The sequence below is a fragment of the Pogoniulus pusillus genome, chromosome 2 (genome assembly GCF_015220805.1).
Source record: "Pogoniulus pusillus isolate bPogPus1 chromosome 2, bPogPus1.pri, whole genome shotgun sequence".
Classification (NCBI taxonomy): domain Eukaryota; kingdom Metazoa; phylum Chordata; class Aves; order Piciformes; family Lybiidae; genus Pogoniulus; species Pogoniulus pusillus.
The window spans coordinates 48,181,462-48,196,118 of record NC_087265.1 but is presented as its reverse complement, the minus strand read 5'-3'; the positions used below and the strand labels follow the sequence as shown (position 1 = coordinate 48,196,118).

Sequence of the window (14,657 nt, the reverse complement as noted above, 5' to 3'; positions counted from 1 at the left end):
TAGTGCCTTGGTCTGGTTGATTGGCTAGGGCTGGGTGCTAGGTTGGGCTGGCTGAGCTTGGAGGTCTCTTCCAAGCTGGTGGATTCTGTGATTCTATGTGGCCCATGGCATGGGCAGAGAAAAGACAACTGCTCCAAAGTGTGTGTAAGGACAGAGGCATTTTCCCTGTCATCTGTGGCACAAGGTGACAGCATGCTGCTACTCTGTTTGCTGGAATTGAAGCTAAGCTGCAGATCCAGCAGCTGAGGTGGATATCATGTTCTCAGCTCTGCAGAGTAGCCTAACACCCAGAGGAAAAAATAACCTGCTCCCCATGTCTGCAGGCTTGAGTGTGGCTGTGAAACTGGCTAATGGCAGGCTGGCTGGGGTGCCTGGAAAGGGGTAAAGAGCAAGGAAGGAAGAGTGGGAAAAGCAGGGAAGGAGAATAGGAATCCCAAGAGTGAAGAACACCTCTCTGTTTTCATACCTGCACATCCCTTGGGGAGAGCTGGATCTCTAGGCTGTCCCAAGGGCTGTGCAGAAACTGGAGCCTCACCCCTGTCTTGTGCAGGTGGTTCTTCCTTGGCATAGTGCTAACTCACAGTTTAAAGGTCTCTTTGTGTGTTCCTCTGGGAGTGACACTGTTTATAGCCATAGCTCTGTGGCAGTTGCCCAAATGTCCTTGTGTGGATGATGTGTTAATTTAGGAGTGCACACAGGAGGGTAATGTGGGCCCAGAACCAGCAGGGATAGAGAAGCAGAGTGCTTGCAACAGGGACTCCAGATACTTTGGTTTAGTTTCTGGCTCTGCCACAGCCTCTCTGTGTGATCCCAGGCAAAACACTTGGCATGCCCCATCTCCCAGTCCCAGCAACGTGTTGCCTTTCTCAGCTGGTCCATGTTTATGAGTCTTCAGGAAAAGAGATGTCTGCCTCTGTGCTTCTGCAGGGACCAGCGAGTGGAGATTTGCTTCTGGCTGGGTCTGCTACTCGTTATTGTAAATGGATAGGTACCAATAGATAGCAGCAAAGTCCAGAGTAGAAAGCTGGAGTGAATTGGCTACATGAGTGGTCCCCAGCTGAACAAACTGTACATGAAAAGCATGAACAGTTGCCCTGGGTTCACCCAGGCAAGGATGACTGTTCTTGGGAAGGTAGAAGGGGCAGATGGCTTCTGCAAGGTGTGATATGCATCCCTTATGAAGTGGGGAAATGGGGCTTGCTAGCACTTAACACTTGGATTAATTGCTGCAGCTAACACTGCAGGTGCTTGAAATAGGATGTGGTGTACACTCAACTCTTAATTGTTGCTGCACAGTGAATCTGCGCCGCGGATTGATCCTGCAGAGAGACGTGGAGGAGGCAGGGATGGCAGAGACACCAGAGCGAGTTCTGTGCAGAGCCAGCTCATGCCCAGCCAGTGTAACTCACCCAGCTATTTACTCCATAGCAATACCTCTTCCAGGATCAGCTCAGATCCAGGAGCAATTTAATAGCTTTTGAGCAGAACCAGAGTCCTTCTTGGAGCTGAGCCTGTTTCCTTGCTCACCTTTTAGCGGTCAGAGCGCGGGGAGGGTTGTGCAGGGACACCTGGATGGCAGCAGGAATGAGCTGGGGTCCAGCTGTCCCCATCACATCAACCAGGAGAAGCTTGGACTCTGTGCAGGGCAGGGCAGTAGCTTTTCCCAGAAGGTAGCAGAGGGTTGTGACTTACTGTATGTTGAGTAGCATTTTGTCTAGTCTGATTTTAAGTATTCCAAGAGATGGATTTTCATAGGATCAGTCAGGGCTGGAAGGGACCACAAGGAGCAGCCAGTTCCAACCCCCCTGCCATGCCCAGGGACACCCTACCCTAGGGCAGGCTGCACACAGCCTCAGCCAGCCTGGCCTCAAACACCTCCAGCCATGGGGCCTCAACCACCTCCCTGGGCAACCCATTCCAAGCTCTCATCACGCTCCTGCTCAACAACTTCCTTCTCACCTCCACTCTGACTCTCCCCACCTCCAGCTTTGCTCCATTCCCCCCAGTCCTGGCACTCCCTGACAGCCTCAAATGTGCCTCCCCAGCTTTTTTGTAGTTTCAGTCTCTTGTTTTCCCTCTTGCTCTAACTTAGCAGTTGGGGTTACATGGGAAGTGTCATCACCTCTGTGATACTGGGCTAGCAAATTGCCCTCATGCTGATAGAAATACTCTCAATGCCTCTTGCTGTGCTTCCTGCTTGTGGATAGAAGCTAATGAGAGGAGGGAAGCAGGAGCCAACACATGAATTGAAGGCAGTCACCCACTGAGTTGGACTGACTCACGCAGGCATTCTGGGGGAAGAATTTAACCAGTGCAGCCCTATTTGTATTCTTCACTTTAAGCTGGTGGAAAAGGAACTTGGCCATTCCATGAGACCTGTCCGTGGAGGCCAATGTGGCAAGTAGATCTTCTGCAGGAGGCTTTAGGAGATGCTGTGTGGGAGGATGACACCAGTTTGTAGTAGTGGAGCTGCAGTGGGAACCACTCTGTGCCCTCAGAGGTTGTCACTATCTCATGCTTTGCTCCTGCACTGGAGAGAAGGTACAGGAAGAGCCATGCTTGGGTACTTCCCAAACTGGGATGTTTGGCTTCAAGCAAGGATGGCAGAGCTATGCCCTGGGCACACCACATTGGGTGTCAGTCTAGGATCCTGTCATAAGTAAAGACCCCAGACTCAGGTGCTTGCTTCAGCTTGACTTCCATTTGGGGGAAGTGACTTTCATTTGAGGGAGGCACCGATCTGATGGGACAGAGAAGGGCTCTCAGCAGAGCAGCCTGGATCACCTCAGCTGGGCTCTGCCTGAGACTCCCGAAGTCAGCAGCCTGTTGCTAAATTAAGCCCACGTGTCCATACTGCAGCCCCAGCTGTCATCCCCAGCTGGCATTTGAGTGGCCACAAGCACTGCCAAAGGAGAGCAGCACAGAGTATCACTTCTCAGGCTGTGTGGGGCTCTGGAGGTGTGCCCTCACCAGCTTGCTCTGAGCCTGTGGCGCTCTGGCTCCTGTTCCTGTCAGCGAGTGTGGGAGGCACTGGAGGTGCTGGCAGGAAACTTGTCTCTTCTCATTTGGTCTGTCCTCCAGACATGTGGTGCCTGAGCCTGAACGCTTGTGCGTGCTTCCCAGGGCTCCTGCTGAGGAGCCCTGCACTGCAGCCTCTCCTCACCCTGGGGGAGGCTTACTGTGCTCTGCCTGAGCACTCTGCCTTGCTGGGCACAGCATCATCTGGCCCTGGTCTTCCACAGCCATGGAAAGAAGGAAGAAAGGGTCCTTAGGGTACTGGTAGATAGTAGGCTGAACATGAGGCAGCAGTGTGCCCAGGTGGGCAGCAGAGCCAATGGCATCCTGGGCTGGCTCAGGAGCAGTGTGGGCAGCAGGACAAGGGAGGTTCTTCTGCCCCTGTGCTCAGCACTGCTCAGGCCACATCTTGAGTGCTGTGTCCAGTTCTGGGCTGCTCAATTCAAGAGAGACGTTGAGGTGCTGGAAAGTGTCCAGAGAAGGGCAACGAAGCTGGTGAGGGTCCTGGAGCAGAGCCCTGTGAGGAGAGGCTGAGGGAGCTGGGGGTGTGCAGCCTGCAGAAGAGGAGGCTCAGGGCAGAGCTCATTGCTGTCTGCAGCTGCCTGCAGGGAGACTGTAGCCAGGTGGAGTTGGGCTCTGCTGCCAGGCAAGCAGCAACAGAAGAAGGGGACACAGTCTGAAGTTGTGCCAGGGCAGGTTCCGGCTGGATGTTAGGAGGAAGTTGTTGTCAGAGAGAGTGATTGGCATTGGAATGGGCTGCCCAGGGAGGTGGTGGAGTGGCCGTGCCTGGAGGTGTTGAAGCCAAGGCTGGCTGGGGCACTTAGTGCCATGGTCTGGTTGCTTGGGCAGGGCTGGGTGCTAGGTTGGGCTGGATGAGCTTGGAGGTCTCTTCCTACCTGCTTGAGTCTGTGACTCTAAGAAGGAGCCCCAGGCTGTGTGGGAGAGTCAGAAACCACAGGGATTGGAGGGGAGGTGCCAGATACCAAGACCATCTGCCCAGTGGGCTGTTTGTTTGACACCTGAGTGTGAAGAAGTGGCTACCATGCACACGGGGCCTGAGAAATCCATGCAAGCATCTGAGGAAGCTCCAGATGTGTCCAGCTCCCAGAAATGTTTGTAGCAGTGGGCAGTTATTGGCTCCTATTGACATAGCAGTGCAGTAAGTGGAGCAGGGAGGAGTCCATCTGTCAGCAGGGCATGCATGGGCAGGGCAGCCAATGGGGGAAAATGCCCTGAGGCTCACTATTGATTCATTTTAGATCTAATTTAGCCTCCCAGATCAACAAGGAGCAAGGCCATGGTTTGCCTGGCCAGATGCTGGGTGTGTCTTTCCCTGCCAGAGATGCACAGATATGCATCTGATGACACTGAGGAGACCACTTGGCCTTCAAACTCAGAGCTGTTTGCTACCGCTCGTGCCCTGGGAGTGCAGGTCTTGAAGCCAAGTGCAGAAAGGTGTATGGAGGCTGAACATTCATACTGCTCTGGTGGGACCCTACCTGGAGTCCTGCATCCAGTTCTGGAGCCCCTATTACAGGAGGGATGTGGAGATGCTGGAGTGTGTCCAGAGAAGGGCCAGGAGGATGCTGAGAGGGCTGCAGCAGCTCTGCTGTGAGGAGACTGGATGAAGCCCTTAGTGCCATGGTCTGGTTGATGGGACAGAGCTGGGTGCTAGGTTGGACTGGGTGAGCTTGGAGGTCTCTTCCAACCTGCTTGATTCTATGACAGACTGAAAGAGTTGGGGCTGTGCAGTCTGGAGAAGAGGAGGCTCCCAGGTGACCTTCTGGTGGCCTTCCAGGATCTGAAGGGGCCTAAAAAAAAGCTGGGGAGAGACTTTTGAGGCTATCAGGGAGTGGCAGGACTGGGGGGAATGGAGCAAAGCTGGAGGTGGGGAGATTCAGCCTGGAGGTGAGGAGGAAGTTGTTGAGCAGGAGAGTGGTGAGAGGCTGGAATGGGTTGCCCAGGGAGGTGGTTGAGGCCCCATGGCTGGAGGTGTTTGAGGCCAGGCTGGGTGAGGCTGTGTGCAGCCTGCCCTAGGGTAGGGTGTCCCTGGGCATGGCAGGGGGGTTGGAACTGGCTGCTCCTTGTGGTCCCTTCCAGCCCTGACTGATTCTATGATGCTATGCCAGCCACTGGAGAGCCTCATTTGGTCCCTCAGGGAGAAGAACCTGTCTTTGCTTTACAAGCAGGGCCAGCAAGCCTTGCTGGACTGAAGCTGAGCAGAGCCCCTCATTCAGTAGGTTTCTGTGGGAGCCTGCCCATCCTGCACCTGGGGTCCAAGGCTTTCTCCATCCCCACAGACTGTGCTGAGGAAGATACACCTGCTGCCTCTGAGCAGTGCCCAGGGAAGCTGCCCTCTGTGACAGCTGGTCGCCCAAGGGCTGTTTCCCTGGCATTGCAGAAGGAACCAGCACAGTCACGGCCAGGCTTTGGCAGGGGCTGGCTAGCAAACAGCACTGAGGAGCTTGGTGTTGGGTCTGTAATACAGTCTCAGCAGCCTCTCTGGAGGCTTCAGGGGGCTTTGATTCAGCCAGCCAAACTGTAAGCTGGACCTTCCAGAGGCATTGCAGTGGCCCTGCGGATCATCTGGAAGCAGCGATAGCTGGAGCGAGCTGCCCAGCCTCCATGCGGCTCTCATCTGCACTGTTACCCTGCAGTCTCCTTGCACAATTAAATCAAACAGCCATTTGTATTTCTCTGTGTCTCCCAGAGCAGCAGCTAAATATTCTTCCCCTTATGCTTGCTGAGCACCAGGCCTTCCTCCAGTGGGAGAAATGATCTCCAGGCAGGTGCCTGCCTGGGCTAGCTGGGTGCAGAGCTGTGCAGGCGAGGCTTCAGAGTGCTTTGCACCGAGGGTTAATGCACCACTTTTGCAATGGCTCTGCAGTCTATGCACAGGTCTGGGGAGTCTTCTTCTTGAGGGAATTAGCTCACAGGTGTCTGGAAGAGCTGAAAGTAGGCTGGTGAGTCAGAAAGGATCTTCAAAGGTCTGGAGGATGATGGCAATTGCTCCATCTGCCAGGTTTTTGCTACTGAAATCTAATGAGAGAAGGAGAGGCTTGGATGTGTTTCTCTTCCAGGCAGTGTGTTTCCACTAGGCAAACTAGCCTGGCCTGGCTCAGGAGCAGTGTGGGCAGCAGGACAAGGGAGGTTCTCCTGCCCCTGCACTCAGCACTGCTCAGGCCACCCCTTGAGTGCTGTGTCCAGTTCTGGGCTCCTCAATTCAAGAGAGGGTGCTGGAAGGTGCTGAGAGAAGTGCAGCAAGGCTGGTGAGGGTCCTGGAGCACAGCCCTGTGAGGAGAGGCTGAGGGAGCTGGGGGTGTGCAGCCTGCAGAAGAGGAGGCTCAGGGCAGAGCTCATTGCTGTCTACAACTGTCTGAAGGGAGGCTGTAGCCAGGTGGGGCTGGGCTCTTATGCCAGGCAAGCAGCAGCAGAACAAGGGGACACAGTCTGAAGCTGTGGCAGGGGAGGTCTAGGCTGGATGTTAGGAGGAAGTTGTTGGCAGAGAGAGTGATTGGCACTGGAATGGGCTGCCCAGGGAGGTGGTGGAGTCTCTGTGGCTGGAGGTGTTGAAGCCAAGCCTGGCTGAGGCACTTAGTGCCATGGTCTGGTTGATTGGGCAGGGCTGGGTGCTAGGTTGGACTGGCTGAGCTCGAATGAGCTTCCAACCTGCTTGATTCTATGACTCTAGTGGTCTTTTTTCCCTTTCCCATGTTCCAGGCCACCGTTTTGAAGATAACCCTGGAGTGAGGAGGCATCTGATGAAGAAGCCATCTCGGAGCCAGATCACCAGGACGAGCAAGAAATTAGCAGCAACTCCATCTGTCAAGAAAAAGAAGAAGAAGAAGAAGCTGGATAGAAAGCCCCATGAGGTAACGATGTGCTGTCCTCCCACACTCGTTCAGGAGCCATAAAGCAGGACTAGAGACAAGCACTTCAGAAAGCCATGAAGGTGCTTTCCTGATGCTTAATTCTTTACGTGACCTTGGGAGTGGCTTTTTAGGCTCTTCTCAATGATCACGAGGGCTGAAAATACACTTTTTTTTCCAGTGAAAGCAGAGATTTCTCTGAAAGCACAAAGCTTTGACCCTGGAAGAAGATGCTATAAAGTCACAGGGCACTGCTGTTGTGGAAGTTGGCAGCACAGTAACGTTACCATCTCTGCTAAGTGTGGGAAATCTGGAGGGAAACCAAGAAGCAGGCAGAGAGGAAAATGGTCACAGTTGAGTAGAAAGGAATTCAGCACTGTAAGGTTATACTCTACCCATGCCATGGGACTTGGAGGTTTTTGGTCCTCCATGTGCTGATGGAATCAACTGTGATGCTGCCAGTGGTATCTGTAGTTGGGGTTGTTTAGCCTGGAGAAGAGGAGGCTCAGGGCAGACCTCACTGCTGTCTACAACTACCTGAAGGGAGGCTGTAGCCAGGTGGGGTTGGGCTCTGCTGCCAGGCAAGCAGCAACAGAACGAGGGGACACAGCCTCAAGTTGTGGCAGGGGAGGTCTAGCCTGGATGTGAGGAGGAAGTTGTTGGCAGAGAGAGTGATTGGCATTGGAATGGGCTGCCCAGGGAGGTAGTGGAGTCACTGTCCCTGGAGGTGCTGAAGCCAAGCCTGGATGAGGCACTTAGTGCCATGGTCTGGTTGATTGGCCAGGGCTGGGTGCTAGGTTGGACTGGATGAGCTTGGAGGTCTCTTCCAACCTCTGATTCTATGATTCTATGTCCTGGGCTGCTTCTCTTCACTAAACCTCTGATTAACTGAGACAGGCTTGCTCAGACAGCACTTTAGACCAAGTGGTACCTTGAGAACAAACCTGAGGCTTTCCCCGTGTTGCTGCTCAAGCTGTATACATCAGGGGAAGTGCAATGTCCTCTGGAATTTCCACCAGGTGTTTGTGGAGCTGAATGAGCTGGTGATGGATAAGAACCAGGAGATGTACTGGAGGGAGACAGCCCGTTGGATCAAATTCGAGGAGGATGTGGAGGAGGACACAGCAAGGTGGGGGAAGCCTCATGTGGCTTCACTGTCCTTCCGCAGCCTGCTGGAGCTCAGGAAGACAATTGCCCATGGTGAGTCAGTAGCCACAGGCTGGGGTTGATGTCTTACTGTGGGACAGGTTTTACTGCACTGCTTCTGTCACTTGCTTGACCCCTTGCTGTAAACAGGCTAGCAGTGACCGTGTCCAGGTTCCAGGTAGGGTCTATGTTGACAGACAATCCTGCAGCCTCTGTGCCAGGGTTTGTGTTAGCCCAGGGGTGCCTGTGTTGGTTCCTTGCTCTGCTTAGCTGCTCTCAGATGTGTGGCAGCTGCTGCACCCAGCTGTGCCTGGGCTCACAAGTCCTGGACACATCTTTGGTGTGAAAGGACAAATTTTGTCAGAGTGGGAATCTGAAATGAGAGAGAAATGCCATTGCACCTTGGCACTTTTGGGTTCCCTTGGGGCAAGGATGTACACAGAGGGCATAAGACAAGTGGACTTGGGGCGTTTCTTGGTGGGGAGAATCTCCAGCTGCAGCCTGGCTGCTGGTGGGAGAGCTGTGTCCTCAGGGTGTGCATGTGCTGGGGGCTACTGCACACTAGGAGCAGGGCTCTTCCCCTCCTGCTGGCAGGTGCCATCCTCCTCGACCTGGAGCAGACCACTCTTCCTGGCATTGCTCACCTCATGGTGGAGACCATGATCATCTCTGACCAGATCAGAGCAGAAGACAGAGCAAACGTGCTGCGTGCCCTGCTGCTGAAGCACAGGTGGGTGGTGCGTGGCTGAGGGCTGTCTGGGAGCCCCAGGTGGCAAGGGAGGCAGGTCCCCTCACGGCCACCATTCTCCCCCTCAGCCACCCCAATGATGAAAAAGAAGGCTTCTTCCCGAGGAACCACTCCAGCTCCAGCATGAACTCCATTGTGGGGAACCACCACCACAACCACACCACTGACACCTGCGTGCCTCTGATGGGGGAAGAGCGCATTGAGATGGCTGACCCCAAGGCCAATGAGACTGAGTGCAAGGAGGTGAGGGTGACATGGGACTTTACTGCTTCCTTTTCCATACACTGGGGACAGCTGTTAGGTGGTGGCAGCACCTGGTATCCGTCTCTGGGCCCCTGTACTTGCAAAGGCTGCTCTCCCCTGGATCACGCAGGCTACTGGAAATCAGGTCACTGCCTTATGATGTCAAGACCTCATTTTAGCTTTATGCTGTATGCAGATGTCTGCTTGAGCATGCAATGGCAGCAGCAGCCCTGGCACTTGCAGGGTGGGCTCTGCCTTGTGTGCAAAGCAAGGTGGTGTTGGGTGTGCAGCTGAGGCAAGCCCAGTTGCAGATACTCCAGTGGGATGCGGGTTGCTTAGGGAGACAAAGGTGTGGGGACTTTGTCCTTCCTTACTTTTATTCCCTGGCAGAAAACCCCACATCTCCATAACTCCGAGGGCCACCGAAAGTACCTGAAGCTGATGGAGAAAATCCCTGAAGATGCAGAGGCCACAGTGGTCCTTGTGGGTAAGAGGCAGTGTGTGGAGTGCTGCGGCAGCAGGCGAGGCTAGCGCAGAGCCGGCCCTGGCCCCGGCTGTCTTTGACCTCCTTCCTGAGAGGCATTCTGTCAGCTGGGACATGTCCTGGAGCTCAGCTGGGGGGAGAGCCGTGCATGCTCTCTCTCCTCTGGCAGTGGCACGTTTTGTTTGCCTGTATCAAATGTAGGGGGTGCCAGGGTGCTTCCTCTCCTGAATTAAGAAAGAGGCTGACAGAAAACTGCTGCTGGGAGGTGGGTCCCAGGCTGGAGGGGAAAGTCCCACCAGGCTCACCAGAATACCCCAGAAGTGGGCAAGTTGTGCTCGAGGGACTGATAGCCACACACTGGCTGCTAACAGTCCTCACATTGTCCTCTGACTATGGCTGCCCTCCTCCTGACCTCTCCACCCCTCGCCAGCAGCTGGGCCCTGCCCCTGGCCAGCGTTGGTTGCTGATTGTGTGTGCCAGGTTGCTTTGAATTTATGGAAGCTGAGCCTGGCTGGTGGCAAGCTCTTGGGTATTGACCACAGCACTGCCAGGAGGTAATTCTTTGCACAAGAGGGCTGTGAGCAAGCATCCTCAAGCATCAGTGGGCTTGGGCTTGGTGCCTTCTGACCACCAGAGGAGTTCTCAGTGCTTTGCTGATATTAATATCTTAGCAAAAGTAGCTACACTAGAAGCAAAGTAAATGTCATTGTCTGTCCAGTAGGTGAAAGGCTCAGGCAAGCAGGCTCAGCAGCTCTACCAAGCCAATGCTTAACCACCATGAGGCCAAAGAGGCTTCACAATCACAATTTGAATACTCTCATAACTAAACACTGCCCATTTCTGAGGTCAGGCTGTAGTAGAATTTGCTCTGCCCCTTCAGATGGCCCAGACTTGCCAGTCTAACACAGAACACAGCTGCTTTCTAGACACAGAGGGCAGAAAGATCATCAATAATGCCAGAGAAATGCAAGTGTCCAATAGAGGTTTGTGTGCAGCATGGGAAGGAAGTGGCTGCTGTGCCAGAGGATGCAGGAGTACTTCCCAATCTGTTAGGAACCAAGGAGGGTGCCAAGCATTGATGAGATCTGGACATTGTAAAACAAGCTGTGCAGTTTGCACCTGTGAGTCTTTGAAGGGCTGGCTTGTTTTCATCTCAAAACAAAACCAAAAGAAGTCTCAGAATGCAGGGAACACAGGAGAAAAACAGGTAAGAGCTCATAGCTTCAGTGCTCAAGAGGAGAAGGACTGTGATCCAGTACCTGTAGGTTGGTCCTGGGACCAGTCTTGTTCAACATCTTTCTGGGGGCCATGGACAGAGGCACTGAGTGCAGCCTCAGCAAGTTTGCTGCCCACACCAAGCTGTGTGCTGCAGCAGACAGGCTGGAGGGCAGGGATCCATCCAGAGGGACCTGGGCAGGCTGCAGAGGTGGGCACAAGCCAAGCTCAGGAGGTTCAACAAGACCAAGGACAAGGTCCTGCAGCTGGGTGGAGGCAATGCCAAGCACAAGTCCAGGCTGGGCAGTGAGAGGCTGGAGAGCAGCCCTGAGGAGAGGGACTTGGGGATGCTGCTGGAGGAGAAGCTCAGCATGAGCCAGCAGTGTGCACTTGCAGCCCAGAAAGCCAAGCAGAGCCTGGGCTGCAGCAGCAGAAGTGTGGCCAGCAGGGCCAGGGAGGGGATTCTCCCCCTCTGCTGTGCTCTGCTGAGACCCCACCTGGAGTACTGCATCCAGCTCTGGAGCCCCTGGGACAAGAGGGATGTGGAGATGCTGGAGAGTGTCCAGAGCAGGGCCAGGAGGATGCTCAGAGGCTGCAGCAGCTCTGCTGTGAGCACAGACTGAAAGAGTTGGGGCTGTGCAGGCTGGAGAAGAGGAGGCTCCCAGGGGACCTTCTGGTGGCCTTCCAGGATCTGAAGGGGGCTACAAAAAGGCTGGGGAGGGACCTTTGAGGCTGTCAGGGAGTGCCAGGAGTGGGGGGAATGGAGCAAAGCTGGAGGTGGGGAGAGTCAGAGTGGAGGTGAGGAGGAAGTTGTTGAGCATGAGAGTGGTGAGAGGCTGGAATGGGTTGCCCAGGGAGGTGGTTGAGGCCCCATGGCTGGAGGTGTTTGAGGCCAGGCTGGCTGAGGCTGTGTGCAGCCTGCTCTAGGGTAGGGTGTCCCTGGGCATGGCAGGGAGGTTGGAACTGGCTGCTCCTTGTGGTCCCTTCCAACCCTGACTGATTCTGTGATTCTATGATCAGCCTGATGTCCTTCCTAGACAGCACAGTGCAGAACTAGGATGGGATTCATTGAATACAGAGTTAAAAGATAAGGATGTAATTATTGCCAAGCAGTGAAGTTCATGGGAAATAGGTCATGTCAAGCAAACCTGATTTCATTCTTTGATGAGATTAGAAGTTTGTTTGATAGAAGTAGCATGTAAGGGGCTTGCTTCCACGAGGCAGTGGCTTAGTGGAAAACAACCTGCTCTAAAATTAGCCAAATGTAGAATCAGTAGAGTCCCATCTGTAAGAGGTTAAGAAAGGACTGTCTGGGAAGCTACCAAAGCAGCACTGCTTGGGAGCAGTCAGGGAACAGAGGACTTAGAGCAATCCTCAGCATCAAAATCTCTGCAGTGTCAGTGATCTGCAGGCAAGTGCAGGACTGCAGGGCTCAGGGGAACCCCCCACATCCCTGTTTCCACTGTTAAAGACAGCCTGGTGCAGCTCCCCCCACTGATTAACTCTGTTCAACACATTGCTTCCTGGTAGGTTGTGTGCAGTTCCTGGAGCAGCCAACTATGGCCTTTGTCCGACTAAATGAAGCAGTCTTCCTGGAATCTGTCTTGGAGGTCCCAATTCCTGTCAGATTCATCTTTGTGCTGCTGGGACCGAGCCAGGCTAACATGGACTACCATGAAATTGGCCGTTCCATCTCCACCCTCATGTCTGACAAGGTGAGGAGCTGACAGGCAGTGATGCTGGCACAGGGGAGAGAGCTTTCTTAGCTGCTCAGAGGTCAGTCCTGGGATGAGAGTGCTGAGAGATGCTGTGCTGAGACTCAGGTGGGGCAGGCAGATGTGAGCACCTGGAATTTTAAAGAGCAGTCTGGCTTGACCCAATGGGATGCTCCCAGACTGTCTGGGACAGGGAGAATTAGGCTGGGTGAAGAAAGGCACTGGACCAGAGGACTGAGTCCATCCTCAGTAAGTTTGCAGATGACACCAAGCTAGGAGCAGTGTGGAGCTGTTGGAGGGTAGCAAAGCCCTGCAGAGGGACCTGGCCAGGCTGGATGAGTGGGCAGAGGCCAATGGGATAGGATTGAACAAGGCCAAGTGCAGAGTTCTACACTTTGGCCACAACAACCCCAAGCAGCGCTGCAGGCTGGGGGCAGAGTGGCTGAGAGCAGCCAGGAAGAAAGGGACCTGGGGGTGCTGGGAGAGAGGAGCTGAATCTGAGGCAGCAGTGCCCAGGTGGGCAGCAGAGCCAATGGCATCCTGGGCTGGCTCAGGGACAGTGTGGGCAGCAGGACAAGGGAGGTTCTTCTGGGGTTGGTCTCTTCTGCCAGGCAAGCAGCAACAGAACAAGGGGACAGCCTCAAGATAGGGCTGGGTGCTAGGTTGGAGTGGATGAGCTTGGAGGTCTCTTCCAACCTGGTTGATTCTATGATTGTATGTGAAAGTAGGAACAAAGAATTGCCCAAGGTTAGAGCTGTGTTCAGCTGACATTTCACAGTCAGTGAGGAGGGGAGGCTGAGCAGTGCCTGTGACCATGATGCCTGGCCCAGGCTGCAGTGACAATAAGATGCAGCAATGCCTGAGAACTCTTGTCAGCTTTTTAGCTGAGTCCTGTGGCTGGGTCATCCATACAGAGGAACAGAACTGTGCAGGAGGAAAAATGAGGAGGCAGGAAGGTTTTTCTGCCAAATGTGTGCACTTTTAGAAGCTCCCCATCTGGCTAAATGGTAAGAAAGTGAATTTTAGTATCATGGTAAGCAATTAAAGGCAAAGAAAGGATAATCTGAGCTTCTGCTGCCTATGTCCAGAATAGAAGAGTCAGAGATTCACAGGATCCTCCTGGCTGGTACCATGTAACAGTGACAGACACCAGTTCACCACTCTCCCTGAGCTGGAGACTAAGAGACCCACTCAGAACAGGTGGGTTGTGGCCCACAAGGACTCCAAGCTGAAAGATCCCATCCTGGGAGTTGCTCAGCTGAGGATGTGCTTTGAACCAAATTCCAGCTTCAGCACTGCCTTTGGTGGCTGATCTCGCTCACTTGAGCCTCCTCTGTTGCAGGAGGAGGGGGGCAGCTGCTGCAGCTGGGGCTGGCTGTAGCAGGGTTACACAGTGGCTGGCGCCACAAAGACACTGTGGTATCATTTACACTTTGAAGCTGTGGCTCCAGGGAGTCTCTGTGCTGCAGAGACCGTAGCTGTCTCCTACCTGCTCTACAGATTGTTCACTTGTTCATCTTTCCTCAGCCTTTTTTTCTTGCAGGCATGTTCCAGAGGCAATGTAGCACTTCCACCCATTTGCCAGTTCATCTCTGTCTGTCTGCAGTAGTCCTGTCCCCCATGGCCTGCTTGGAGTCCTTCCTTGTCATTCCAGCACATCTCTGCCTGTCTGCAGTAGTCCTGTCCCCCATGGCCTGCTTGGAGTCCTTCCTTGCCATTCCAGAACATCTCTGCCTGTCTGCAGTAGTCCTGTCCCCCATAGTCTGCTTGGAGTCCTTCTTTGTCATGCCAGCACATCTCTGCCTGTCTGCAGTAGTCCTGTCCCCCATGGCCTGCTTGGGGTCCTTCCTTGCCATCTTGCCCTCAGTGTCAGGCGTGTCTCCCTTTTTCTGCCTGGTTTCCCTTTCATGGCTTCCTTCATGCTGTTACCTCTTATTTTCCCCTCTCTTTCCCTTGTGGAGACTCCCAAAAGTCTCTTTTGTTCCCTGCTCAGGTCTTCTCTCTGGTGCTTTAGGGCTTCCACCAGCTTTTTCCTCAAGACAAACCCAAGACCAGACTAGGAGGACATCATTCTGTGGCAGAGTCCTAATTCCAAGCTGCAAGAGGAATGGGGACTGGGGGAGAAAAACAGGGGGAAAGGAGGGATAGGGAAGTGGGGGGAGACATAGTGTTAGGTGGAGGTCGTTGGATAAGACTGGGAGGAGGGCCTCAGGAGTGTGAGC

At 54.0% G+C, this 14,657-nt stretch overlaps 1 protein-coding gene across 3 annotated transcripts in view; it reads left to right on the top strand.

Annotated features, from left to right (window-relative positions):
- The window catches only part of SLC4A3 (solute carrier family 4 member 3), a 43,620-nt gene that overhangs the window by 16,096 nt on the left and 12,867 nt on the right, over positions 1 to 14,657 (top strand). For all 3 annotated transcript variants that reach the window (XM_064164345.1, XM_064164354.1, XM_064164363.1), the window contains exons 7-12: positions 6,736 to 6,887; positions 7,904 to 8,084; positions 8,625 to 8,760; positions 8,847 to 9,021; positions 9,412 to 9,508; positions 12,251 to 12,435. In XM_064164345.1, the coding sequence (XP_064020415.1) occupies positions 6,736 to 6,887; positions 7,904 to 8,084; positions 8,625 to 8,760; positions 8,847 to 9,021; positions 9,412 to 9,508; positions 12,251 to 12,435 (926 nt within the window). The remainder of the gene's footprint in view (positions 1 to 6,735; positions 6,888 to 7,903; positions 8,085 to 8,624; positions 8,761 to 8,846; positions 9,022 to 9,411; positions 9,509 to 12,250; positions 12,436 to 14,657) is intronic.